Source organism: Rhinatrema bivittatum, chromosome 2 (genome assembly GCF_901001135.1).
Source record: "Rhinatrema bivittatum chromosome 2, aRhiBiv1.1, whole genome shotgun sequence".
Taxonomy (NCBI): Eukaryota; Metazoa; Chordata; class Amphibia; order Gymnophiona; family Rhinatrematidae; genus Rhinatrema; species Rhinatrema bivittatum.
Genome location: NC_042616.1, coordinates 799,648,338 through 799,675,218, shown reverse-complemented (window position 1 = coordinate 799,675,218; position 26,881 = coordinate 799,648,338). Strand labels below are relative to the sequence as shown.

General features: G+C 40.8%; 1 protein-coding gene across 6 annotated transcripts in view; it reads left to right on the top strand.

Annotated features, from left to right (window-relative positions):
• The window catches only part of LOC115085754, a 1,125,639-nt gene that overhangs the window by 933,036 nt on the left and 165,722 nt on the right, over positions 1-26,881 (top strand). For all 6 annotated transcript variants that reach the window (XM_029592129.1, XM_029592132.1, XM_029592131.1 and 3 more), the window contains one exon: positions 19,387-19,557. In XM_029592129.1, coding sequence (XP_029447989.1) covers positions 19,387-19,557 — 171 coding nt within the window. The remainder of the gene's footprint in view (positions 1-19,386; positions 19,558-26,881) is intronic.

Genomic DNA, 26,881 nt, shown 5'->3' with positions numbered 1-26,881 from the left:
TACCTTTTTTCCAAGGCCCCATGCCTACCCAGGAGAACAGGCTCAGCATACACTTGAATGTAAACGGGCTCTAGCGTTTTACCTAGACCGTACCACAGCCCACAGAGACAGCACTCAATTGTTCGTCACTTTTCACCCTAATAAGTTAGGGGGACCTGTGGGTAAGCAGACTCTCTCCTCCTGGTTGGCGGACTGCATAACCTTCTGCTATCAACAAGCAGGCATTCCTTTTCAAGACTGTGTTAAAGCGCACTCTGTGAGGGCCATGGCGACTTCAGTAGCACACCTACGCTCTGTGCCGCTTCCTGACATTTGCAGGGCTGCCACTGGAGTTCTCTCCACACCTTTGCAGCCCACTATTGCTTGGACAAAACCGGAAGACAAGATTCCATCTTCGGCCAGTCTGTCCTGCGTAACCTATTTACAACGTGATGTACCAACACCCTTCCGCATGCCCGGTGGGGTTCAGGATGCCCTCTGCCAAATTCCACCCCAGTTGCTGTGCTTGTTGCACCCCTCTGGGTACATTTGGTGCACGTTTGGACATCCTCAGCTCGGTGCTCACCCATATGTGAGGACTACCATCCTGCTTGTCCTGTGAGAAAGCAAAATGTTGCTTACCTGTAACAGGTGTTCTCACAGGACAGCAGGATGTTAGTCCTCACGAAACCTGCCCGCCACCCTGCGGTGTTGGGTTCATAATGTTTTTTTATTTTATTTTTCAGCACTGCCTGTAGCTTTCAAATAAGACTGAAGGGGGACCCCTGCTGGCTGCAGGGTTGGTGCCATGCTGGGCATGCCCAGTAGGGGCCAGTCAAAGTTCTGGAAACTTTGACAGAAGTTTTCTGTGATTGGGCTCCATCCTGATGATGTCACCCATATGTGAGGACTAACATCCTGCTGTCCTGTGAGAACACCTGTTACAGGTAAGCAACATTTTGCTTTTCCCATGGCATGGATGTGCCATAAGTTTTAGAACCAGGAAAGAAGAGGAAGCATAGATTAGGACTTCTAATGAAGTACAATAAGGCATCACACAGCCTCCAGCAATTCAGAAATCAAAATGGAACCTTTGGAAGTGGTAGACATAAAAACAATTTAGCCTATTGCTCAACATAATAAATCACTGGGTTTACTGGCAGTTTAATCTTAGTTATTTTGTGAATCCACAACATGGCCTCAACCAAAAATATTGAGGACAGGACATAACCACCAAACATGGATAAAAGTACCTCTTTCACTGCACCATCTCCAGTAAAGGAGCTCCTTTTGACCACCATTTTTATTGATTTTTTTCAGGATTATAAAACCTCTTATACCCATTCTTCTGAATAGAAACACTAATAGAATTCTCTTTATGGAACTTGAGAAAAATATTGTTCTAGTCCTCCACTCTTAAAACACAAAATTATTTTCCCAGTCCTCTTTATATTTTTTCATCTTATCTGGGCCTGCAACCATATACAGCTTGTAAATGCTAGAAATTAAACTTTTATTCCCCGGCACATTAGATTCTAATTTTTCAAAGTACATTAGTCCTTTACCATCCATTAATTTAAAAGGATATTTAAGGAACCCTTTCAAATTTAAGTACTGAAAAACTGAAATATTATTAAACTTAAATTTTCTCTTACTATCTTGCAGAGAAAGGAATGAATTGTCAAGAAGCCGACCTACCCTAAATAGACCTAATTTACTCCATTAGGAGAAATTCAGTTTAGAGAAGCGATCAGAAAAGGTCAAGATATTCCAAAGCAGAGAAAGTGGAAGAGACCACACATCCAAAATGGAGAAAACTATAGGGTAAAAAACATGCATTTGTTTTTTAGGGGGGGTTTTAGGCCCACGATAGTTTGGCAAGTTTCTTATCCAGTATTAACATTCTCTTTTCATTGGGATCCAGTGCTTATCAGAAAACTGCACTTTTCATTAATATGACCCAATAAAGCATTTTAAAGACTGGTAGTGCATGTCCTCTCTTGTCTTTCTGAACTGTCTGGACATTAAATTTAGCCCTAGGTTTTTTATCCTGCCAAATAATCAGAAATCATTTTTAAACTTTCTTAAAAAAAACAAACCAAAAAACCCCATCAGGTATAGTAATTGGTGGCATTTCAAATAAAAATATAAATCGGGGAAGAACATTCATTTTTATGGAAGCAATACTGCTAAGCCATCAAATTTTGAATGGTGTCCATACTTTCACATCTTGCTTCACTTTATTGAGTAAGGGAACACATTTAAATGCATGTAGCTTTTCTAATTTATATGGCTTAACCACACCGAAATATTTAATTGAATTATTGTTCCACCTAAAAGGGAAAGTAGCCTGCACCCTCCTTTTCATGTCTAAATCAATCTGAATTCCAAGAATTTGTTTTATGCTCATTTATCTTATATCCTAATAGCCTGCCAAACAAATTAATAGCCTCAATCACTATCGTCAGCATGCGATCTGGGTACCTAATATAAAGAAGCACATGGTTAGCAGATAGGGCTATCCTACTACTGTCACTCCCATAATACCTGAAAAATCACGATTCTTTCTAATTACAACAAGAAATGGCTCAATATCTAAAGCAAACAAAAGAGTGAAAGGGGGGATAGCCTTGCCTCTTACCTACATTTAGAGGGAATCTCTAAGATATATAATTTGAGCTTTAGATAAAGACACTTAACCCTCTTCAAAAAAGTTCCCCCACAAATCCATAAACACTGAAAGGATAAGTACAAATAAGGCTACCCCATTGAACAGTTTTTTTTTTTTTAGCATTCAGTGACACTAGTATTGTCTCCTCATCTGTATTACAAGCCTGAATCACTAAATTTAATGTGTGCCTATGTAATCCCTCCATCTTTCCCCTTGTTAAAACTAGTCTCATTTTTATGAATAAAAGATGGGAGCACGCATTCAACCCTAGAAGTCAAAATATTAGCTAGAATTTTGTTATCTTAATTCAAGAGCGAAATAGGTCTGTTAGGATCTTTGCCCAGTTCATATACGACAGACATACAGGTTAGAAGTGAAGACTGCAAGGGAGCTTCCTTTCAAAACACTGTTATACTGGGGGCCAAAGAATTGGAAAAGGTCTTGTAAAACAAGAGAGGAAGACCACCTTCCCTGGATTCTTTCCACAATTCAAAGCATAAATTGCATCTGCAACTTCTTGAGAAGAGATTAGAATCTTTAAGCTTTTGGAAACATCTGTATGCAATGCAGGTAAATCAAGAGCATGCAAAAATGTAACAATTTCAACTTCAGTGGCCACTAATTCAGAAGAATAAAAAGATGTATAATACTCTGGAAAAGGTTCACAAATAATTCTGGTATCACAAGCAATCTCCCCTGTTGAGGTCTTGATCACTTTTACAAAATTCAAAATTACTGATGCTTTCATCGTATGCACTAACAATTTTTCTTTGAGGACATGCAGGATGGCAGTCCTCACATGTGAGTGACATCATCTGATGGAGCCCGGCCCAAAAAAACATTTCAAAGTTTCTAGAACTTTGTGTGTACCTCACTCATCGTGCTCATTCATGCCATTATGTCACCCATCCTCATGAGGGCCCCTTTAGTCTCTCTAATACTGTGGAGCCCTCAGGTGGCAATATTTTGCTTCACTTCACCTGAATAGAGGCATTTGGAGTTTTTCTGGTCAGCAGGATTGTTTATTGTGGAGCCCAGGGTTTTGTTACCCAGTAGTTCCCTATGGAATCTGTTCTAGGACCAATGATTTTTAATATATTTATAAACGACTGGGAAAAGGGAAAAACGAGTGAAGTGACCAAATATGCCGGTAACACAAAATTATTCAAAGTTGTTAAATCACAAGAGGATTGTGAGAAATTGCAAGAGGACCTTTCAAAACTGGGAGAATGGGCATGCAAATTGCAAATTAAATTTAATGTAGACAAGTGCAAAGTGATGCTGTTAGGGAAGAATATCCTAAATTATAGCTACACAATGTAAGGTTTCACATTAGAAGCCTCCATTCAGGAAAAGGGTCTAGGCGTCATGGTTCATAATACACGATATCTGCTCAGTGTATAGCAACAGCCAAGAAAGCAAATTGAATGCTTGGAGTTATTAGGAAAGGAATGGAGAATAAACAAAGAATATTATAATGCCTCAGTATCACTCAATGGTGCAACCTCTTCTTGAGTATTGTGTTCAGTTCTGGTCACCACATCTCAAAAACGATATAGCAGAATTAGAAAAGGTACAGAGAAGGGCAACCAAAATGATAAAGGTGATGGAATAATTTCCCTGATAGGAAAGACTAAATAGGTTAGGTCTCTTTAGCTTGGAGAAGAGACAGCTGAGGGGAGATATGATACAGGGCTATAAAATAATGCAGTAAAACAAGTAAACATTAATTGGTTGTTTACTGTTTTAAAGAGTACAAAGACTAGGGGATACACAATGAAGTTACTAGGTGATACATTTAAAACTAATAAGAAATTTATTTATTTTTTTACTCAACTCATAATTAAGCTCTGGAATTTGTTGCCGGAGGATGTAGTGAAAGCTATTAGTGTAGCTGCATTTAAAACAGATTTGGACAAGTTCCTGGACGAAAAGTCCATAAACCTTATTAAGGTAGTGTTGCAGAAATCCACTACTTATCCCTGGGATAAGCAGCATGGAATCTATCTACCCTAAGGGATCCTGCCAGGTACTTGTGACCTGGATTGGCCACTGTTGGAAAGAGGATACTGGGCTTGATGGGCTTTTGGTCTGACCCAGTATGGCAAATCTTATGTAGGTTTTTCAAGTGTTTCTATAAGTTTTTGTTCTTGTCTTTGTTCCACGGCAGTGCACCATTGATGTCTGGGAGTGCATCACTCACCGCTGCCATAGAGTTTGACTTTACTCCCTTCTTTTTTAGTCAAATATGTCTAGCAGTTCTGCCCGGTGCATTAGGATGTTGTCTATCATGGACCCCATGATAGATGTATTCTGTGCATGGGTGCATCACATAATGTCTGAGGCTGCCAACCTGGTTGGAACTGATAGAAAAACATTTTGGATACTAGAAGACTGGTACACCAGCTTCAGAATTGGAGGCATCGACATCGAAGGACCTTGGAGGTAATTCGGTGAAGGCAGCATCAGTATTGGGGGGGCTGTCAGTTTCCTCAGTATCATGGTTGATAGAAAACCCAGAGATAGGCCATTGTCTGGCTCTTCCTGCTTGAAGAAAGCATTGGGTTTAGCCTCTTTACTAGCATTGAGGAGTTCTGATGCTGGGCATCAAGGGAAGCTGAAGAAACATTGTTCTATGTTGAAGCCTGATGCCAGGAGCGGGGATAGTCTGGCACCTGCCAAGACCCCTCTCTCCTCCCCACAAGTGGTCCCATGGCAAGGAGAGCTTATCCTCTCAAATATCTCAGGACTCACAAAAACTTCCAATGGTCCTGGTATCAGCCACTGAAACACTTCTCAGTTCTGAGGAGGTCACCCCTCCATCCCAGTCGATGTTTGCTTCCACTATCATTCAGGAGGAGTTGGAGAAGAAGATCCAGCAAGCCTTGGAAAAGTATCTACAGAACTTGAGTGCCATGACATTGAGGCAACAGGGCTGCCACGAGCCCTCTTTCAGTCGCTGCTTGATTTGCTTTGGCTGCCCAGCAGTGAGGCACTGTCATTGGTTTTTGTGCCGGGGCTGATGCTGATTTCCAAAGGGGCATCACATCGATGCCTGTTTCCATATTGCTAATCTCCAATTCCTTGGGGAAGGAAGCTTCCCCAGGCTGTTGAGACATCTTGGGATTCAATTGCACCTCTCACAGGGAGTTTGGCTGAGGATTGGTCACCTAAAAAATCCTCATCTCCAGCAAACCATGTGGAATTGGATTCTGAGTACTCATGGAGTTATGGCTATGAATGAAGAGAAGGAGTTGACAGGTCTTCCCTCCAGCTCCATTTGAGAAGAAAGTCCCCTCCAGAGGACTTTCACAGATTTCACAGAAAGTCCCCTCCAGAGGACTTTCACAGATTTTCTCCAGAGAATGGCTGAGACTATTCCATTTACTTTAAAGATTGAGGATGAGGCTAGAAACAAAATGCTGGACATCCTTCATTTCATGGAGCCGCCTAAGGATATCGTGAAAGTCCCAGTCCACGCAATATTTCAGGAGGTTCAAATGAGGATGTGAGAGAATCCGCCATCAGTAAGAAGGTAGATGTGATTTATCTTGGCCAGAATTGAAGAAAATTCATTATCACTCAACGCATGTGGAATTCATTGCCAGAGAATGTAGATAAGGCAGTCATTATATCTGGGCTTAAAGGTTTGGATAAGTTCCTGGGGAGAAGTTCATAAACTGCTATTAATCATGTTGACTTGGAGAATAGCCACTGCTTATTACCGGCATCGTAACATGAGATCTATTTAATGTTTAGGTACTTGCCAGGTACTTGTATCCTGGATTGGCCACTGTTGGAAACAGGATGCTGGGCTTGATGGACTCTCGGCCAGATCCAGAAAGGAAACTTTGTACGTTATATAAGAACATAAGATACACCATAGTGCGGAATCGATGCACATGTTGGAGTTACTATGGTTTATTATCAACCTTTGCAAGTCTCCTCAATTGAAGTTTATCAGAGCTCTGCTGAACATGACTCAGGCAAAAGCCTTCTTTCCACAACAAAGGGCCAGCACCCTGATGTCAGCAGCAGAAAGAATCCAGATGAGACAGCAGACATCGGCATAAACAGTACATGTCACTCACATGGGACACACCTCCATATGAGATGATCCCAGTGGGCCTTTGGATCACAATGGCTGCAGGTTACTCAAGACAGCATCCATATTACACAGCTGCTGAGGGACTACTTAGCCTGATGGCGCAACAATTCCAATCTGGAAAGGGGCATCCCCTTCCAAAATGCTCGAGATTGTCCTTACTACTGTCGCATTTAACCTGGGCTGAGGAGCTTATGTAAAGCAACTCTGCACCCAGGATCTTTGGTCTGCTCAAGAGAAGTTCTATCAAATAAACGTTCTAGAGCTAAGAGCGATCTGGTATGCTCTAAAGACTTTCAGAGATTTTGTCCAACAAGGTCATCCTGGTTCAAAGGGACAGTCAGGTTGCGATGTATTACATCAACAAGCAGGAAGGCACAAGATCCATACCTCCTATGTCAGGAGGCTGGCCAGATGTGGGACTTGGATATCTGTCAAAGGATGGTTCTCAGGGCCACATACATGGTAAGTGTGGAGAATGTCCTGGTGGACAGATTGAGTCAGTCCTTGGAACCCTAAGAATGGCACCTGAACAGGGGAGTAGCAAACCAGATATTCCTCCAGCGGGGGCACACCCACACTGGCTTTGTTTGTATCTCCTCAGAACAGCAAATAAATTTACCCCTTGATGCCTTTGCCTTTGCCTTAGATTGGAGCAAGATCCTGCTGTACGTACATACTCCAATACCTCTAATCGTGTAGACTCAGCTGAAGCTCAGAGAAGACTGAGAAACTCTAATAGTCATGGTTCCCCTTTGGCCGTGATAGATCTGGTTCCTTCTCCTCAGGAAGATGTCCATCAGGTAACCCCCAGATCTCATCACTCTGGATCAGGGCAGTTTGCACCATTCCAATGTCGTGTCCCTGGTACTCAGCACCTGAATGTTGAGAAGTTGATCCTGCAATCACTTGATTTATTAGAGGATGTGTTTCAAGTTCTTTTGACTTCAAGAAAAGATTCCACTAGAAAGTCTTAGGGATGTAAGTGGAGGAGGTTTGCTTTGTGGTGTGAGCAGAAGACCCTAAATACTTTCTCCTGCTCCACACAAAAACTGCTTGATTACCTTCTACGTTTATCTGAGTCTGGTTTTAGGATCAGTTCAATAAGAGTTTACCTTAGTGCTGTTGGCACCTTCCATCACAGTGTAGAAGGTAAACCCATCTCTGAACAACCTTTAGTTGTCTGGTTTGTGTGGGACCTGCTTCATCTGAAGCCTCCCATCAGGCCTCCTGCTGTGTCTTGGGAGCTCAATATGTTTCTGTCCCAGCTGATCAAAGCTCCTTTTGAGCCACTGCGCTCCCTTTGGTGGCAGTCTGTTCAGCATACAGAGTCATTCAGCTTCAGGCTCTAGTAACTTAAACCACCTTATACTAAGTTTCATCATTGTAGGATGATCTTACACACCCATCAGAAGTTCTTGGCTAAGGTATTTTCAGAATTCTATCTTAATCAGTCAATCATCCTAACATTCTTTCCCAGTTCACATGTCCATCAAGGTGCACAGTTTGGACTGCAAGAGAGCCTTGACCTCAGTGGAGCCCATAGAAAGTCCATCCAACTTTTTCTTTTCATACCAGCAAACTGTGGATAGCTGTTGCCAAACAGATGTTATCTGTTTGTCTAGCAGATTGCATCTCCTTTTGTTAGGTCCAGGCGGGCATGAATCTGGTGGGCCGTGTCAAGGCTTACTCTCTCCAAGCCATGGTAGTGGCTGTGGTTCACCTGCAGTCGGTCCTCATAGAGTTCTGCAAGACTACAATGTGGTGTTTGCTCCACACATTGTTTGATCAGGGATGGCCGAATCAATAGATTTGCCCTGTCTGTCCTGTGGAATTTGTTTAAGGTGTAGAACTCAATTCTCTTCCCACCTAGGGCCTGTTTTTGTTTCAGGCTGCTCCTTATCAGTAAGGTAGTTATGGGGAAAAAAGACTAGTTGCCAACAAAAATATTGTTGTGCCCGTTGGCATTTGTTATTGTTGCTCCCACTTTTTTTCATTGGGGGCAACAGAGTTGCTTAACTGTAATAGGTATCCTCCAAGGACAGCAGGATGTCAGTCTTCATGAAATCCTCCCACCTCCCCTTGAAGTTGGTTTCTTTGTTTTTCTGCTAAAATACAAACTGAAGGGGTCCCTGCATGGACGCATGGCATAATAGCATGTGTGGGCATGCTTAGTGAGGCATCTAAAGTTATAGAAGCTTTGACAAACGTTTTACGGTCTGGGCTGTATCAGATGATTTCACCCACATGTGAGAACTGAAAACCTGCTGTCTTTGGAAACCAATTCTGCCATCTATCTGAATTCCCATGTCATAAAATGATTCCTTTTTTTCTACATAGAGTCCTTTCCATGTTAATCATAGATTTTAACTCAGCCTATTTATGCTCCTCCATTAAATATGTGGAACAGTATCTGTTCAATATTCAACCATCTTAAATTCAATCCTAGCCTCCTCCAATGATTCCCTTAGGAGCGTTTTCTAGCAATTGCCATGCTATCAGCTTATCTTTGCTTTGGCAGTTTCTCATAAAACATCACCAGACAACTCAATCATTATTTATTTAAAAAAAAAAACTTGACAAAAGCATCAGCCATTGATGTACAAACCCTCATCCTTTATATGCATTCATCCGATTTCCACACACTCAATGTTTGAACTCTGAAACCTAATGTACATTGTAATTCAATTGATGTTTGTACTGAACAATCAAGTAAACCCACATGAGCAGAGTGAATGGTCGTCAATTCTGTCTCTGAGTAAAAGTTATGAGGGTGAGGAAAAAGTGAAATCTTTTTTTTTTTTTAATTGGGGTGCAAATACCTTCATAGATCTACCAATGACCAAATAGCAACATCTTCTTCCTCAGTTCTTTAAAGCTATGTTCCATTTTTTCAGAACTGGGGAAAGAACCACCTACAAATTACCCTCTCAGAGAATGACACAAGGTCATTAAGACAGAAATAAATTCAGTCCAGTTGATATTTGGAGCCTAAACAGAAGCTAAAGTTAAGTGACAGCTCTGTCACAAAAATGTATTTTCCTATAGCATCCATCCTAATTTTAATAACACCTAGCAAAAGATTCCTAGCCAATACATAGGAACCTTTGTTTTCGGTTTTCATTTTTCCTTGGAATTTCAATGCTATAACAAAAAAAAAAAAATCAGTGGAAAAATGACACTTCCACTGATTGTTCTCCTCTTTGTTATAACAGTCATTTTCCCACTGATTTTTTTTTGTTATAACATTGAAATTCTCAGGAAAAATAGAAACCAAAAATGAAGGGCCCTACCAATAAGATACACTCCCTCTTTGAGTCTAGCAGAAGCAGAAAAAGAGTCAGCAACATACTTGCTTTTATGAGTAAATTCCCTGTCACTTTGAAAATGGGTTTCTTGAATAAAATCAATCACAACTTTTTTTTTTTTTTGAGGATCTCCATTGCATGCATGCCACATTTCACAGGAGAGTTGAAGCCCTTCACAGTCGTGGATGAATTCTAAAAGCCAGGAGATACGCGCAGAAGTCGGGCCGGTGCATGCCGCATGGATTCTAAAAGGCATCGGCATACATGCGTATCTCTAGGTACACGCACGAGTCAAAAATTCAGAAAAAGCGGCAGGATGTGGGCGCGTCAGGGGAAGACAAGAGATGTGTGCATAAATGTGTACAGGCGTACACCAGAGTCCCCTGCCACCTAACTTTATTACTGCTATGGATGGCATGTAAGTACAGACACACAAAAAAATCTAGGCTAAGGGTTAGGGCTAACAGGGGGAAAGAGAGGCTAATAAATTAGGAGGCTTTGGAAGTGTTATCCCTAAATTGGTTGAACTGGGAACAAACTGGGAAAACAGGGCTTGCTGTCAGCACGTCTCTTATAAAATTCCCCCACTTACGCAGTAGGGGGCGGATTTTAAGAGCCCTGTTCGCCTAAATCCGCCCAAATCCGGGCGGATTTAGGCGAGCAGGGCCCTGCGCGCCGGTGAGCCTATTTTACATAGGCTCACCGGCGCGCGCAGAGCCCCGGGACTCGCGTAAGTCCCGGGGTTTTCGGAGGGGGGCGTGTCGGGGGCGGGACCGAGCGCAGCGCCGTTTTGGGGGCGTGTCGGGAGCGTTTCGGGGCGGGTCCGGGGGCGTGGTTACGGCCAGGGGCGGTCCGGGGGCGTGGCCCCGCCCTCCGGCCCCGCCCCCAGGTCGCGTCCCGGCGCGCTAGCGGCCCGCTGGTGCGCGGGGATTTACGCCTCCCAGAGGGAGGCGTAAATCCCCCGACAAAGGTAAGGATGGGGTTTAGACAGGGCCGGGCGGGTGGGTTAGGTAGGGGAAGGTGAGGGGAGGGCAAAAGAAAGTTCCCTCCGAGGCCGCTCTGATTTCGGAGCGGCCTCAGAGGGAATGGGGGTAGGCTGCGCAGCTCGGCGCGCGCCAGCTATACAGAATCCATAGCCTTGCGCGCGCCGATCCCGGTTTTTAGCGGATACGCGCGGCTCCGCGCGTATCTACTAAAATCCCGCGTACTTTTGCTTGCGCCTGATGCGCCAGCAAAAGTACGCCTATTCGCGCGGTCTGAAAATCTACCCCTTGGTGCACACATGCGCGTTCTTTTAAAATTGTGCAAACATTTATAGGTGTTCAGCCTATCTTATGCCATGTGTGCATGCATTCAGGTGCTGTAGGTATTTCTCTATCCCCAGAGGGCTTACAGTCTAATTTTTGTACCTGAGGCAATGGAGCGACAGTTGGATTTGAACCCTGGTTTCCTTGGTTCATAATGTCTCTGTGAGCAACAAGAAAACTCAAAAAGCTGTCATGAATGTAAATAACAAAAAAAACCATCTGGCTCAAGAAACCATCCAAATGAAAGCTGTATACAGCAGAGAAACAAAAAAGAAACCCAGAAATGAAGATAAAATATGAACACAAAAATGACACGAACATTCAGTACACAAGAATAACTCAAATACCTTAGGGCCTGATTTTCGAAAGCATTTACACGCTTAAAATTAGATTTTACAAGTGTAAATGCACTTTACCTGCATTAACTGGCTTTTGAAAATTGCTACAATACTTGCTATTGAATTGTCCATAGGTTTTACCCACATTAAAATAAAAAATGCTGTCACACCAATTCACTCCACCCCCATATACACTACCAACTATGTTATGTTCATTTTCTACCCTAAGATTTTATGGTAAGATACCTCTGTATCCATCCGTGTTCATTGCTTGAAAACATTTCTGTTTATTTCTTGTAAACCGATGTGATATACTAGTTCGAACATCGGTATATAAAAATAAATAAATACATAAATAAATAAAGTGCACTGTTAAACTGTAAACCTATCGCTCAGAACCAACAGAGCGAAACCAGACTACAACCAAGGCTCAAGAAGCAAAATAAATCTTCCTGAACTCATTCCCACACCAGCGGATCAAAAAGCCTTTTGGAAACTCCTCTTTACTACAAAAGATAGAATACTCTGTATAGAGAGAGCAGAAAGGTTACCAATAAAATTGAAAAGAAAAAAAAATTGTAGGCAAAATTTTTTAAAAAATATCTTGCTTGCCTCCACGATAAACTCTTCAATGATAAATAAAAAGAAAATAAGCAGTGATGGAGCCAAACAAGAATCAGATGCACATCAACAATGATAAAGAAAGTATAGAAGCAATCAAGGAAAAATATGCTCCAATTGAAAGACATTATGATGATAAATATTAATCTCCAAAATCATAACAATATAAAAAAAACTTGTCATTCCGGGCCAGACAGAGGGCCCATTCAGGCCCAGTACCCTGTTTCTAGCAGTGGCCAATCCAGGTCACAAGTACATAGCAAGATCCCAAACAGCAAATACAGCGCATGCTATCACACTGTGATAAGTAGTGGCTTTCTTAAGACTGCTTGGTTAATAACAGTTTATTGACTTCTTCTCCAGGAACTTGTTCAAAGCAAGGTACACTTAACTGCCTTTACCACAACTTCTGGTAATGAAATCCAGAGCTTAATTTTATGCTGAGTGAAAAATAATTTTCTCAGATTTGTTTTGAACGTGCTACTTACTAAATTCATGGAGTGCCCCCAAGTCTTTGTATTTTTTGAAAGAGTAAAAAGCTGATTTACATTCACTTGTTCTATTCCATTCATAATTACATAGACCTCTATCCCTGCCTCAGCTGTCTCTTCTCTAAATTACGCAGACCCAGCCTCTTTAGTCTTTCCTCATAGGGGAGTCAGTCCATCCCCTTTATTATTTTGGTCACCCTAATTGGTACCTTTTCCAATGAAATTATATCTTTTTTTAAGATGTGGCATCCAGAACTGCCAAAAAATAACAAAAGGTATCGTCCGATATAAATCCAAAAAATGCCCTTCACCAACTTAAGTATATTACTGTATATATCGGAACCGCATCAGCAAGCCTGACGACGTGCTTAGTGAAACTCTAAGCCGTCCGGTCTTTTCTATCATTTGCGGTCCGATGGATGTTAAAGGAACACCAACCGGTGCTTGAAAATGAATAATTATTTGTCTATGCCCATCAAGATGCAAAGCCAGCTGGTCTAAACACTCCACTTGAACTCATTGTTTTTCTATGAAGTCCTTTGATCATTTCTGATGGCTTCTTAGAGTCTGGTAACCAAGGAGATTTGATACGTGTGATGTAACGTGACGTCACCACGTCACCGAAAGAGCGAGCTATTTAACTTACGATACTAGTTTGATGTGGTCTCTAGCCCGGCATTTTTGGAGAATTGATGGAGACTCGGCGTCCCTTCAGAAAAGGTTGCTGCACCAACTCAGCTAAGTACCTTTTTCATTAATTTTGAATATTACAGAGTCTGATATGCTTTTCTCTTTTCTATAGAACTTTTGATTTGACATTGACTCCTGATGAAGCAACACTGGAGTTGCGAAACACGGCCGCTGTTGAGTCAATATTTGGAGTTATTAATCATAATGAAACTGTAAGAAAAAACTATCTTGATGGGCATAGACAAATAATTATTCATTTTCAAGCACCGGTTGGTGTTCCTTTAACATCCATCGGACCGCAAATGATAGAAAAGACCGGACGGCTTAGAGTTTCACTAAGCACGTCGTCAGGCTTGCTGATGCGGTTCCTATATATACAGTAATATACTTAAGTTGGTGAAGAGCATTTTTTGGATTTATATCGGACGATACCTTTTGTTATTTTTTGGCTTTTTATTTATTTTATTTATTTAGAAACTTTTATATACCGGTATTAGTGGGGACATCATACCGGTTCACATAATAACTGAAAGCTTGGAAAATACATTTCAACAAGGAGAATGTAACTGGGCGGGGGTAAACCAAAGGCAGTAGGAAGAATAGAGAAAACAAGAAGGTCATAACCAGAGAAAACAGTTTACAAATTTACAATGAATGTCACCTTATTATAAGGATGTCTTATTATAAGAATGTCTCCTTATTATAAGGAGACATTATAAGGTCACCTGAATGGGGGAGGGGACTACGGAGTGGAAGTGGAAGAGCTATTCTGTGTAGGCATGGTTGAACAGGAGAGTTTTTAGTTTCTTTTTGAATTTAATTGCACAAGGTTCAAGGCGCATGTGGACAGGTAGGGAATTCCAGAGAGCCGGACCGGCAATGGAGATGGCACGGTCGCGGGTGGAGGTGAGATGAGCCATTTTTAGGGATTGGACATGTAGGGGCCTTTGTTTGTAGATCTGGTGGCTCGGGTGGACAGGGGGGCAGTGAAAGGGAGGTCGAGCCAGTTGGAGTTGTGGGTGTGTATGGACTTGTGTATTATGGTCAGAGTTTTGTAGTGTATGCGGGACAGGATGGGGAGCCAATGTAGGTCCTTGAGGACCTTTATCATATATAGGATCACGTGTGGCTTTGTTTTGTTATGTTGTAGCATCCAGAACTGCACCATACTCTTAAGTGTGACCTCACCATGGAGAGATTCAGAGGCATTATGACATTTCACTGTTAATTCTCCATTCCTTTCCTAATAATACATAACATTGTTCATTTGGTTTTTTGGTTTTTTTTACTTCCGCTGCACACTGAACCCAGGATTTCAAAGTATTGTCCACTAAGATGCCCAGATCCTTTTCCTAGGAGGTAACTCTCTAGTATGGAATCTAACATTGTGTAACTAAAGTGTGGGTTACTCTTCCCATGTCCACATTAACTTTAATCTGGCATTGAAATGCCTAGACTTCCAGTCTCGCAAGATCCTCCTACAATTTTTCACAATCTGCTTGTGATTTAACAATTTGGAATACTTTTGTATCGTCTGCAAATTTGATCACTTTATTTGAGTTCCCGTTTCCAGATCATTTATAAAATGTTAAAAAGTCCTAGTCCCAGTACAGATCCCTGAGTAACTCCACTGTTTACCCTCGTCCACTGAGAAAAATGACCGTTTAGTTCTACTTTCTGCTTCCTATTCTTTAACCAGTGTGCAGTCTACAATAGGACATTGCCTCCTATCCCATGTCTTTTTAATTTTCTCAGAAGGCTGTCATAGGGCACTTTGTCAAATGTCTTTCCATAGTTCACCATTATCCACATGCTTATTAACTCCTCCAAAAAATGTGGTAGATTGATAGAGGCAAGATTTGTAATTTTGTCCTTTAGAATATAGTTTCCATGATTTTTTAACAGCACTGAGGTCAGACTCGCTGGTCTATAGTTTCTTGGAACATCCTTGGAGCCCTTTTTAAAGATTGAGGTTACATTGCCCACCCTCTAGTCTTCAGGCATGGCAAACAATTCCAATGGTAAGTTACAAATTACTAGTAATAGATTTACAATTTCATTTTTTTTAATTCTTTCAGAACTCGGGAGTGTATACCATCTGGTCTGAGAGATTTGCTACTCTTTAATTTGTCAATCAGCCTTATTACATTTTCCAGCTTCCAGTGATTTTTTTCATTTCTTCTGAATTATCACCATTGAAAATAATTTCCAGTACAGGTATCTCCTCAACATTCTCTTCAGTAAACATCAAAGCAAAGAATTCATTCATTCTTTCCGTGATGGCCTTATTTTCTCCCAAGTGCCCATTTAACCCCTCGATTATCTAACGGTCCAACAAACCCCCTCACAGGCTTCCTGCTTCGGATTTATTTTAAAAAGTTTTTATGAATTTTTGTGTCTCTGGCCAGCTTTGGAGATACTAAATTATGTAGACAATTTCCTTTCATCCCATCCAGTAACAAAAAGGATGCCTACCCATCATTAAAGACAATAGTAAAAAAAAGAAACTCTTAGGAAAAACAAGACTATGAAAACATGGCAGTAACTGAAAGAATTATCATCCATGAATAGAAAGTTCCATTTCCCCATTCTAAGTGATAAGGCGTAGACAGTCTGAATTTCTTTCTGTGATCAACATACTGTCTCTTCCTTGGGAGCACCTCTGTCCATTCACAGTTTGGTGAAGAAGCTGACTCTCTACGCAGAGTTGAACTATTTTTAGCTAAAATGAAGAGACTCATGCAGCAATACCCACACTTGTTCAGTAAAGACTTGTAGGTCTTTCTGAACTCAGAGAGCATGTCCAAATCAATGCCATTGGATGACATTACGCACTTGCGTATCTGAGTTGTCCTGCTGTCTTCAGAGAGCACCTTTTACAGATAAGCAACTTTGCTGTCTCTAGAACAGGATCTTGGTTGTTAAACAGAGCTCATCTATCAAGTTTGATGCATTGTTGAACTGCAGGACAAAGAAACATCTTGCCAAGTTACTGCTTGCCTACCTACAAGACTGAATAATTATGATATCTGCTTAATTTGATTGCAGATATCCATTAAACCTAACATTTTATCTGAGACCTATCTAATAATACTTTTGATCTGACCAGTGAAACAAAACATTTCCCATAAGGCCTACATTATTTTGTTCATTGGGAAATGGGAAAATGCATGACCACTGTCTGGGTGTTTGCCCACAGATAGGGTTTATTGCATCACAATTACCAGTTTCAGTGTTACAAAGCTCAGAATTGGGATGAACATGAGTTACTCCTCTTTTCCGTCACATTTCCTTTTGTACCACGATTTTCCGAGTTTGTATTATTGCAGTTGGCGATTGTGCTTCATTAAAATTCTTCTATGAGCGAAGAAAGACTCATTAGGAATGGCATTTAAGGTGTCTGTTACAGATCATAATGATTTAGCCCATCTGTAATATATTTGAGATTTCACAGTGCTATTCAAGTCCAGCAACTGTGGGGTTTTAGTTTTTAATTCTAATGCCAGCACCACAGTTCTCACCTTTAAGGGATATGGCATGTGGATTTGTATTATTTCCTAGCAGTATTTGGCAGAGTAGGATAAGAAAGCAGTCTGTCTGGAAAGAACATGCTGCTATTTTACATGAAGCATCATTGCCACATAAGAACCTATCCCAAACATTACTTAACTTTTACCATCTCAAATGTACGATACATCTTTAGATTTGAAGCTCTTTTGAATCTTTTTTTTTTAAAAGGTATTAATGTTTTTCTTCCTTCATGGACTTATTTGGGTCTGTGGCCACGGGTCTTCTACTCTGCCTGTGATTTGCTTGTCCCTACTTTCATCTGAGCTTGAACAATCCTTGTAGATGTGGTAGAGTGAGCATGGGGAGACCTTCAGAATAATGAGACAGCCACGTTGTCTCTCATAGTTTTGTTTCTGTTTAAGCCACAGCTATACACCTTTGAGACATCACAATGAGAAAAAAAAAAAAAAGCTGAAACTAGTCTGCCATTAAAATTTATGGAGAAGTAATAAGCTGCCCTCTCCTTCAGCAGAATTTGATTAGTGGACTATTGCTTTGAATTTTAAGATACAGGAATATTTCTAGACTTGGGTACCTTTGTTTTCAATTTGTCGGTCTGACTAAAATTCCTTGAAGATTAAAACATGCAAAACCAGGTTTGGGGCCACTGGGTAATATTTTTCCACTTACTTTTGTCTAACTGCCATGATTTTTAGGAAAATTCAGCCCATGATATATATGGTTGTCAAAGCAAATGGCCACGGCTTCAGGGATGAACAATGATGGCAGTAGATTCCTGGCTTCTTGATGTATTGAAGAACTGCTCCAGGCAATCTTTGCGTTCAGATATCATTGATTATCATAAAAAGTCAAATCTCTCCCAGAGCAATATACAGTGGATTATATAGTAGGTGCTGGTTATTATGATGTTTGTGCAAATGAATAAGTATGCCAGGCCACCTTAACCGATTAACGGCGTGATTACACCAGGCGTCGCGCAACGAAGGGGTTTTCCCCTTTGTGCTCCCCTATGTGCTAACCTTTGTGCTCCTTCTAATATAATTATATTTATGTTTATGTTAATAATTTAACTTTTATTAATGTTATTTAGCTTTTTGCTTTGTTTAAAATTATTTCATTATTGACGTTTAAATATATTAGACTAAGGAATTTTACTTCCTGCTTATTCTGTTTCATTGTAAACCGGTTTGATATGCATTTTATGCAGGAAAATCGGTATAAAAAAAACCCTAAAAATAAATAAATAAATAAATGATAGAATGTTTATGCTATGAACTTTTTCTTTTTCTTTAAAGAATTGTATCTTTTGTTTTTCCGCCTCTCACCCTTGGAAACTGTGCTGAGGGGGGCATTCCAACATCTCCCCAGCTGGTAAAGTACCAGAGGGGGGAGAGAGCTCTTCTGAGAGGGGAGTCTCTGCTGTCACCCGTACACCAGAAAGAAAGCTCTCCCATCTGCGAATTATTCTGGCCTGAGGTCTTCGTGCATGAAGTTTATACCTCCAGACCCGAAAAGTTTTACCCACATGCTTGGATTCGAGGTTCATAGAAAATGTATGCGCATAGCTTTGTCTTTGAAATTTGTGGCAGTTGTAAGTACCTGTAGACGTTTACACCTTCTTATGGTGCAGGTAAAAGTAGCATACATCATTTTCCCATACCCACCCCGAAAAATTGCCCTCTAAATGTGGGCACATGGTGCAACCCCATGTGTACTTTTATCCATATTAAGAGAGGGCAGTTTCCAGACAGATAGTGTACCTAGGCCAGTGGTTTAGAAAATTGTTTAGCATATATATTTGCCACTTTACTAACATATTTAAGACCAGTAATAAGGTAAGGATTGTAACGTCATTAAAGAAGCTCAGGCTTGGAGTGATCTGAATGGTCTCCTTGATGGGCCTGATCTTTAATACCTGCTTTGATCTGTGCATCTGCCTGTGGGTCCTACATTGTTACATACCTGTCACCAGTTTTTGTTCCTTGATGTCCTCACTGTGTAGTGTGATGTCATAAATAACCCTGACCTGTGGGATGTGTTACATGAAATTTTTCCTGTGTATGTCTGCGGACTGATGTTTTCTGTCTCGTTCCATCTTTATTACAAGGTTATGTAAAGGTCACTGTGTTCTGTGGAGGCTTATGATCAGCATAAAAGCCATGTGATTACATGCTCGGATTGCACAAGTTGACAACCGTTGTGATGTGATGTAGATTTTCTTGGGGAGGGTTTCAGGGTCTGCATTTTATTTTCCCTCTCTTCATTCATCTGTTCCTGCTATATTCAACCTGCCCTCTGCCAGAATGTAAAACTCTGTGGCATCTTTTCCTTTTTTTTTTCTGTAGAGTCCCAGAGTCCCTTTCTCCGATCTGGCTGACGACGAAAAGATTTTCAATGGCGGTGATGGAATGTGGCAAAATCATAGTGAGAGCCAGGACCAAGCCCTGCTGGCAGAAATCACTGAAGAAGATGTGGAGATGATTCGCCAGCGGGAAGAAGCCATTCAGCAGATAGAGGTCAGTGGGGGCCATTCTCAAGAGACGCGACTTGGAAGCTCTCTCAACAGGGCACTATCTGAGCTAAAGAACAGTGACTTGATTTCAGTGAAAACATGCTGGAGCGAATTCTCACAAGAGGTTGCAAGGTTTCCTCATTTTGCTTACAGAAGCACCTTCGGGGCTGATGAAGCAAATCTGAAAATCTGTAAAATGTAAATCATCTTACCCTTGGTTTGACCCAGTATGGCAATTTCTTATGTTCTTTCACTGTATTATGCTTTGTACCTCCTTGAATTTTCCCTGACATTCCTTTTAGAATTTCATCTGATTTTTTTTTTAACTTCTGACTGAAAACATGTACACAAAATGTGTTGCATTAGCATAGATTTGGAGCTTGTCAGCAATAGTGCTAATCTTGTGGTTTCAACTTGGCCTTGATGATTGGCACTGCTGCTCACAAGTTTCAAAGCTGTGCTAATTCAGTTCCTTTTGTGTTTATCTGTGTGTGTGTGTGTGTGTGTGTGTGTGTGTATCCAACATATGTTAGTGTATTTTTCTAAATGAAGACTTGAAAGTTAAGAACATAAGAACATGCCATACTGGGTCAGACCAAGGGTCCATCAAGCCCAGCATCCTGTTTCCAACAGTTTTAGGACCATTGTTCATTGCTTCGGACAAGGTGGCTGATATTTGTGCACATCAGTGGTGTACAGATGAAAGCGCCAGAGACTTGGCAGTCTAGAGAAAGTTTGCTGCTTCCATTTGCTTGTCTTTGCTGCTGCACAGCGATCCTAAAAAAAAAAAAAAAAGGTCAGACGTTTGTAAAATATAATTTTTGACCCCTGACACTGTTCCCTGTATGCTGCAGTACTTCACGAGGTTTAACTGCATTTTTTAAAGTAATTAGATGCTCTAATGATAGGGGATTTTAATGGTCAAAATCCATTGAGGTCTGTCGCAGTCTTGCCAAGCCAGGGATTCTAATTTTGTCAGACAGCTTGCCTTTTAAAAACAAATACATTTAGAAGGCCGATTTATCAAAGTGTATTAAAATGGCATTTAAGAGATTTTAATGATACTGCATGGGCTTGTGTTACCATTAAAACACAAAAAAAAATCCCCTTAATGTGTGGAAAATGTTAATGAGCTGCATCACATGCAAATGTCTGTATATTAGCTCATTAATATTTAAATGAACATCAAATGGTGTTAAACTATTTGCTTTGCATTTGGCCCAAAAAGTGAACTTTATTTATTTGTTTGTTTGCTTATTTGGGTGTTTTATGTACCGTCATTCCAAAAGAAGTTCACAACAGTTTACAAAGTCAGCTTTAAAATTCTTGCTCGACATTCACAAACTTTGTGAGCTTTCATATTGTAGCTCAACACAACATCATATGCATATTCTTGCTCATATCCATACATTCTCTAGGTCAACACATCAGTAAATATGTAATCCAGTACCTGTTCATACATTTTCTAGATTGACACAATAGCAAATACTGATTCCGATTCTATTAACAATATACTTTACGCCTTTCAGTCTTTATTGCTCGCTCAGCTAACATTGTCTCTGGTATTGACATTGACGTTATTGGGATTTTACGATAAATCGTATGCATTTCTAAAGAGCCATGTTTTGAGCTCACACTTGAAACTCTTTATTTCTGTTATTTGACGTGATGACTCTGGAAGACAGTTCCATAACTTGGGGCCTGCTATGGAAACATTTATTCTCTTATTTGTGTTTGGTGTGTGTTCTGAATAGACTGCACCTTTAGAAGTCCTTTGTTTTGTGATCTTAAGGTTCTCTGTGGCGTGTAATGTTGAAGTGACACTCCTAATAAGCATGGGTTTTTATTGGTGATGATACTGAAGATTAGAGTAAATACTTTATAATGAATGTACAGGATACCAATGCAGTGCTATCAGCGAGGGGGTAATGTGGTCAAATTTCCTTGTCCCTAGTAGGAGTCTAGCAGAGGCTTTTTGAAGTAATTGTAGTGGTTTTAGTAGACCTGAGGGTAGGCCAAGTAATAGGGAGTTGCAGTAGTCTAAGTTAGAAGATATTAGAGTTTATACGACAGTGCGGAAGTCCTGTAATGTTAGTGAAGGTTTCAGCCAATGTAATATTCTCAGCTTGGGGTATCCTGTTTTGATTAATTTGCTTATATGCTTTTTCATAGTGAAGTTCTCATCGATCTGTATTCCTAGGTCCCGTACTTGAACTAAGGGCGTAATGTTAATAACTCCTAGGTCTAGGGTTGGAGGTTTGATTATCATATTATCTCTCCCTAACCACGCAATTTCAGTTTTTTGGGGGTTTAGAGTTAGTTGAGAGAATTTTTGTTTTTTTGCCTTCATGTGTGTTGATAGAGATGATGCAGTTTTTTCAAATGTTTTATCGAAAGGGATATAAAATTGTCATGTGCATATAGGAAGAAGTTGAATCCTAGATTTGCTAGTAATGCGCTTATAGACAGCAAATAGATGTTGAGTAGAGTGGTCTAGAGTGCCGAACCTTGGGGGACATCTGTATCGATTGGGAAGGTGTCAGAATTTTGATTGCCCAGTTTTATTTGGAATGTTCTATCTTTTAGGAAGGAAGAGAACCATTCATTAACTTTTCTGTCTCTTCCGATTTCTTTCAGCTGGTGACATAGCAAGGTATGGTCAACTGTGTCGAATCCTGCTATTAGATCCATTAGTACCAGTCTATAAGATTCATTGTTGTCAAACCCAAGTAGTACTGGGTCGGCTAAGGAAATGAATAGGGTTTCTGTTCAGCAATCTTCTGAATCCGAATTGTTTGCATATAGTATATTATTGTCTTCCAGGTGATTCTCTAGTTGTATTAACACAGCTCTTTTGAGGACTTTATCAATGAAAGGTAAATTGGATATTGGTCGGTAATTTGTCCCAATCGTTGATTCTGCAGTTTTATGTTTAGGATTGGTTTAATCACAGCTTGTTTTGCCCTAGCGGCAACTAGACCTTCTGCTAGCGAGTGGTTTATTATGGTTGTGAATATTGGAGTTATGATGCTTTTTACTGTTTTTAGGGTTTTTAGCAGGTATAGGGTCCAGTGGGTGGATTGCAGGTTTGATTTTTGTGATGATTTGGTTTACTTCAAATTTGGATACTGGGTCAAATGAGTTCCATTTCGTTTGACCAGATTTTTGTTTTGGCTCTTTTGTTGGTAAGCAGGTGGAGAATTGTATTTTTAGATTATTGATTTTTTTTTAAACAACACGGTAAGATATTCGTTGCATGAGTTCTTTGTAAAGTTGTAGTTATTTGATATGGAGGAGGATGGATCCTTAATTAGGTTTTTAACTGTTCTATTTATTTATTTTATTTATAATCCGCTTTTCACACTTTTTTCAGTGCTTCAAAGTGATTACATTCAGGTACTTGTAGGTATTTCCCTATCCCCAGAGGGCTTACAATCTAAGTTTGTACCTGAGGCAATGGAGGGTAAAGTGACTTGCCCAAGGTCACAAGGAGCGACAGCGGGACTCGAACCCTGGTCTTCTGATTCGTAGCCCACTGCTCTAACCACTAGGCTACTCCTCCACTGTTTGGAATTAAATATTACGCTATGAATCTGTTTTGCAAAGTAGTCTTTTTTTGCTTTGTTGATTTGTTCACAGTATTTTTGTTAATAGGGATTTGTATTTTTCTAGGGATTCTGTAGTGTGACATTTCTGACATTGCTTTTCAGATTTTCTCAGGGACAGTTTAGTGTGTCTAACCTCTACGCTGTACCAAGGTTTTTTTTGTTTAGTTGTGTTTCCTTCATTTTGGAATGACGTTTTCTGGATTGGGCATAGGGTATCTGCTATTTCATTGATGATTTGTTTTTTCCCAGGAATAAAAAGATGAGGCATTATCATGATTGAATTTTGTTTTATTTTTAATTGTTTCTTCAAGTATATCTGGTTCTATCTTTTTTTCTGTATGTGAAAGATTGATAATTGTGTGAGTTTCTTTGCTGTGTGGTGAGGAGAATTACTTTATCTTTTATTAGCTGGTGATCAGACCAAGGCAATATGCCCATCTAGAAAGCATTGCCCGTCTAGAAAGCATTGGCATCACAGGCCTAGCCCTTGCCTGGTTCAGATCCTACCTCTCAAATAGGAAGTTCTCTGTCAAAATGCCATATCCACCCCCCATCCCTTACAACAAGGAGTCCCACAAGGTTCATTGCTTTCTTCCACCCTTTTCAACATCTACCTTACCCCACTGCCAGCTCCTTTCCAAACTCAAACTTAAATTCTATCTTTATGCTGATGATGTCTAGATCATCATCCCCATTCAAAGTTCTATTTCTGATGCCCTAAAGCACTGGGAAAACTGCCTTGCTGCCATCAACTCCCTTCTCACCAACCTCCACCTAGCACTCAATACCAAAAAAAATGAACTTCTACTTATTTCTCTCCCCTCCCCCCGTCTAATGATACCAAGATTAACATCACCACAGCTCAACCTTTCGTAAGGGACCTTGGAGTTCTCCTCGATCAACAACTAACCATGAAGAAATACATTAACTCCATACTTAAAGAAGGTTTTTTCAAACTCAATGTCCTGAAAAAACTCAGACCTCTATTATACACCCAAGATCTCCGTACAGTGATCCAAGCCACCATCTCTGCCAAACTGGACTACTGTAACGCACTCTTCCTAGGGCTTCCTTACTCCACGATAACACCACTACAAATGCTGCAAAATGCAACAGCAAGAATCATCTCAAATACCCGTAAATATGAACATATCATCCCTATCCTCAGAGATCTACATTGGCTCCCCATCCTCTCCCGCATTCACTACAAAGCCCTAACCATTGTACACAAATCCATTCACTCTCACAATTCCAACTGGCTAGACATTCCTTTCAACCTCCACCACTCCACCCGGCCCACCAGAACTGCTAATAGAGGCACTCTACTTGTACCCTCTCTAAAAACAGCCCACCTTGCCTCCACACTCGACCATGCCCTCTCAATTGCTGGCTCTTCACTCTGGAATTCCCTGCCTCCAAACCTACGCCTCAAACCATGTGCTATCAAATTTAAAAAGAAATTAAAAACTTGGTTATTCAAACGAGCCTACCCGGAATAGTCCTACTCATAAAATGTCTTCCCATGCACATCTATCAACGATACCACTATCCTGCTGTTAAGGATCTCTATGTTCATTTGATGTTGCTGTTTTAACCTATTTTCCATGCTGCACTGTTGTTATCCCTTCCCAGTTCCTACTCCCTGTTAAAATGTACTTTCTAACCTGTAGTTCAACTGTAAACCGGTGTGATGTCCCTACTAATACCAGTATATAAAAGACATTAAGTAAATAAATAAATATGAGCATCTAACTATGTCTAATGCACCAACTGATGTCAGCTGCTTTCCACAATGCCCGAAATAAATTAGTAAAGCCTCCGCCCAGCAGGAGACCCCCCCCCTCCAGGTATCTTCCTCCTTCTGCCTTGCCCCCCAAAAAACTTCAAAGGGGCTGTAAGCCCCTAGATCTCTCTCTTTCCCAGCTTTCACCATCTCAAGTGGTGAAGGAGTCAGGAACCACCCACTCGCACTGAGGCATCAAATGACACTGACTGATCTGGCATAGACAGAATGAGAAGTAATCTAAAAAACTTGAGGAATCATCAAATGCCTGGTAGTTGAGATTCAGTTCTAAAAATCAGAGTCCTGTATTTGGAGTGCCAAAATCCAACAGAGCAGTGTGTGATGGGGAGATGAGAGACTGATGTGCATAGACCGGGAGAGAGACTTCAAGGTAATAATGTCTGATGATCTGAATGTAGCAAAGCAATTGACAAGGTGATGATTAGTGCCAGAAGGATGCTAGTTTGCATAGAGAGAGGCATAAAGATCAGGAAAAAGGAGGTAATGATGTCTCTGTACATGTCATTGGTGAACCTTATCTGGAATACTGTGTTCAGTTCTGGAGGCCATATCTCAAGAAAGACAGAGACAAAAGCGATTCAGAGAGAGGCAACCAAAATGGTGTGGCGTCTGCACCAGAAGATGTATGAGGCGAGACTTGAGGAGAAACAGGAGGATAAGATACAAACTTTTAAATACCTGAAAGGTGTTACAAATGCAGAAGGAACAGATATTGTCCAATAGAAAGGAAGTTGTAGAATTAGTTATTATGATAGGAAACTCCAGTGGGTAGACTCAGGAATACTGCCAGGAAATATTTTTTCATGGAAAGGGCAGTGGGTGCCTGGAATGTTCTCCTGGAGGAGGAAGTGAGGACAATATGGTGACAGAAATTCTCTTATCCTAAAAGTTCGATCTCCATTGAACAAAATGGTTCCTACTGAATATTTTTTAGCGTAACCTGGCATTGAGCAAGGCAACCAGCCTTTGAACTGCTCAAGCAAAAGAGCCTCGGTCATCCAACCCAAAATGAATAATTTCAAAGATTTGTCAGTCCTTCAAGGCAGCTCAAGTACTATGAAAACTTTAAGTGAGCTATGCAGAAACAGCCCTATTAAACCGAAAATGAAAGAAATGTTGCACCAGCAATCGGAAAAATGAATAGAATTAGCTTAAGATTCTGTTGGGCTTGGAAAGGCTTTTCAATTAAGCTCTGTTTGTGAACAGAAGAATCCTTGGTGACATCAGGTTATCTGTTAACTCAGCCTGCAATCTTCCCTCAGAACCTGGGAAAGGAAAGAATGTACTGTAGGCGTTTGGGCTTCCCTTTCACCTTCCACTTTATAAAATTCCTAAAGCTTTGTCAGGACCTGTAGCAGGCAGGTTGACTGAATATGCATAAGTGGATTTTCAGCAGCCCAAAGTCATGCGCATAAGTTGGTAATGTACATGAATTTGGCCGCATAAAAAGAAGTTTTCTGGGGGAGGGGCATGTTATGGATGTGTCTGTAACTTAAATTTTCCAAACCTAAACTCGCAGCTGGCATGCCAGTAATGTGCCAAACATCATCCTTACCAATGTGGTTTTCTCATTTTTTTTTTTTTTTTACCAACTTTCGGGAACAGATATTTTCAGACCATCCCTCTAAGGCTTGGCATTAGGGTTGAGCATGGGCAGGGAGATCCTTTTGTGGCGCCCCCCCCCCCCCCCCGACCTGTGCTATAAGGGATGGGGAAGGAGGTTGTTTGGATTTTCGAGAGGAGCTGCTTTTGTTTTGACCTGTTTTTAATCAGGAGAGACCCCCACCCCCTGCCTGAAGAGAGCAGGAAGAGGGGCTGCATTGCTAAAGTGGAGTTTGCAGTGTCCCTCCTGAAGAGAGAGATGTGTCTTTTGAGAAGACATTTCTTTTTCCATCCAGTTTTGTGGGAGGGAATGG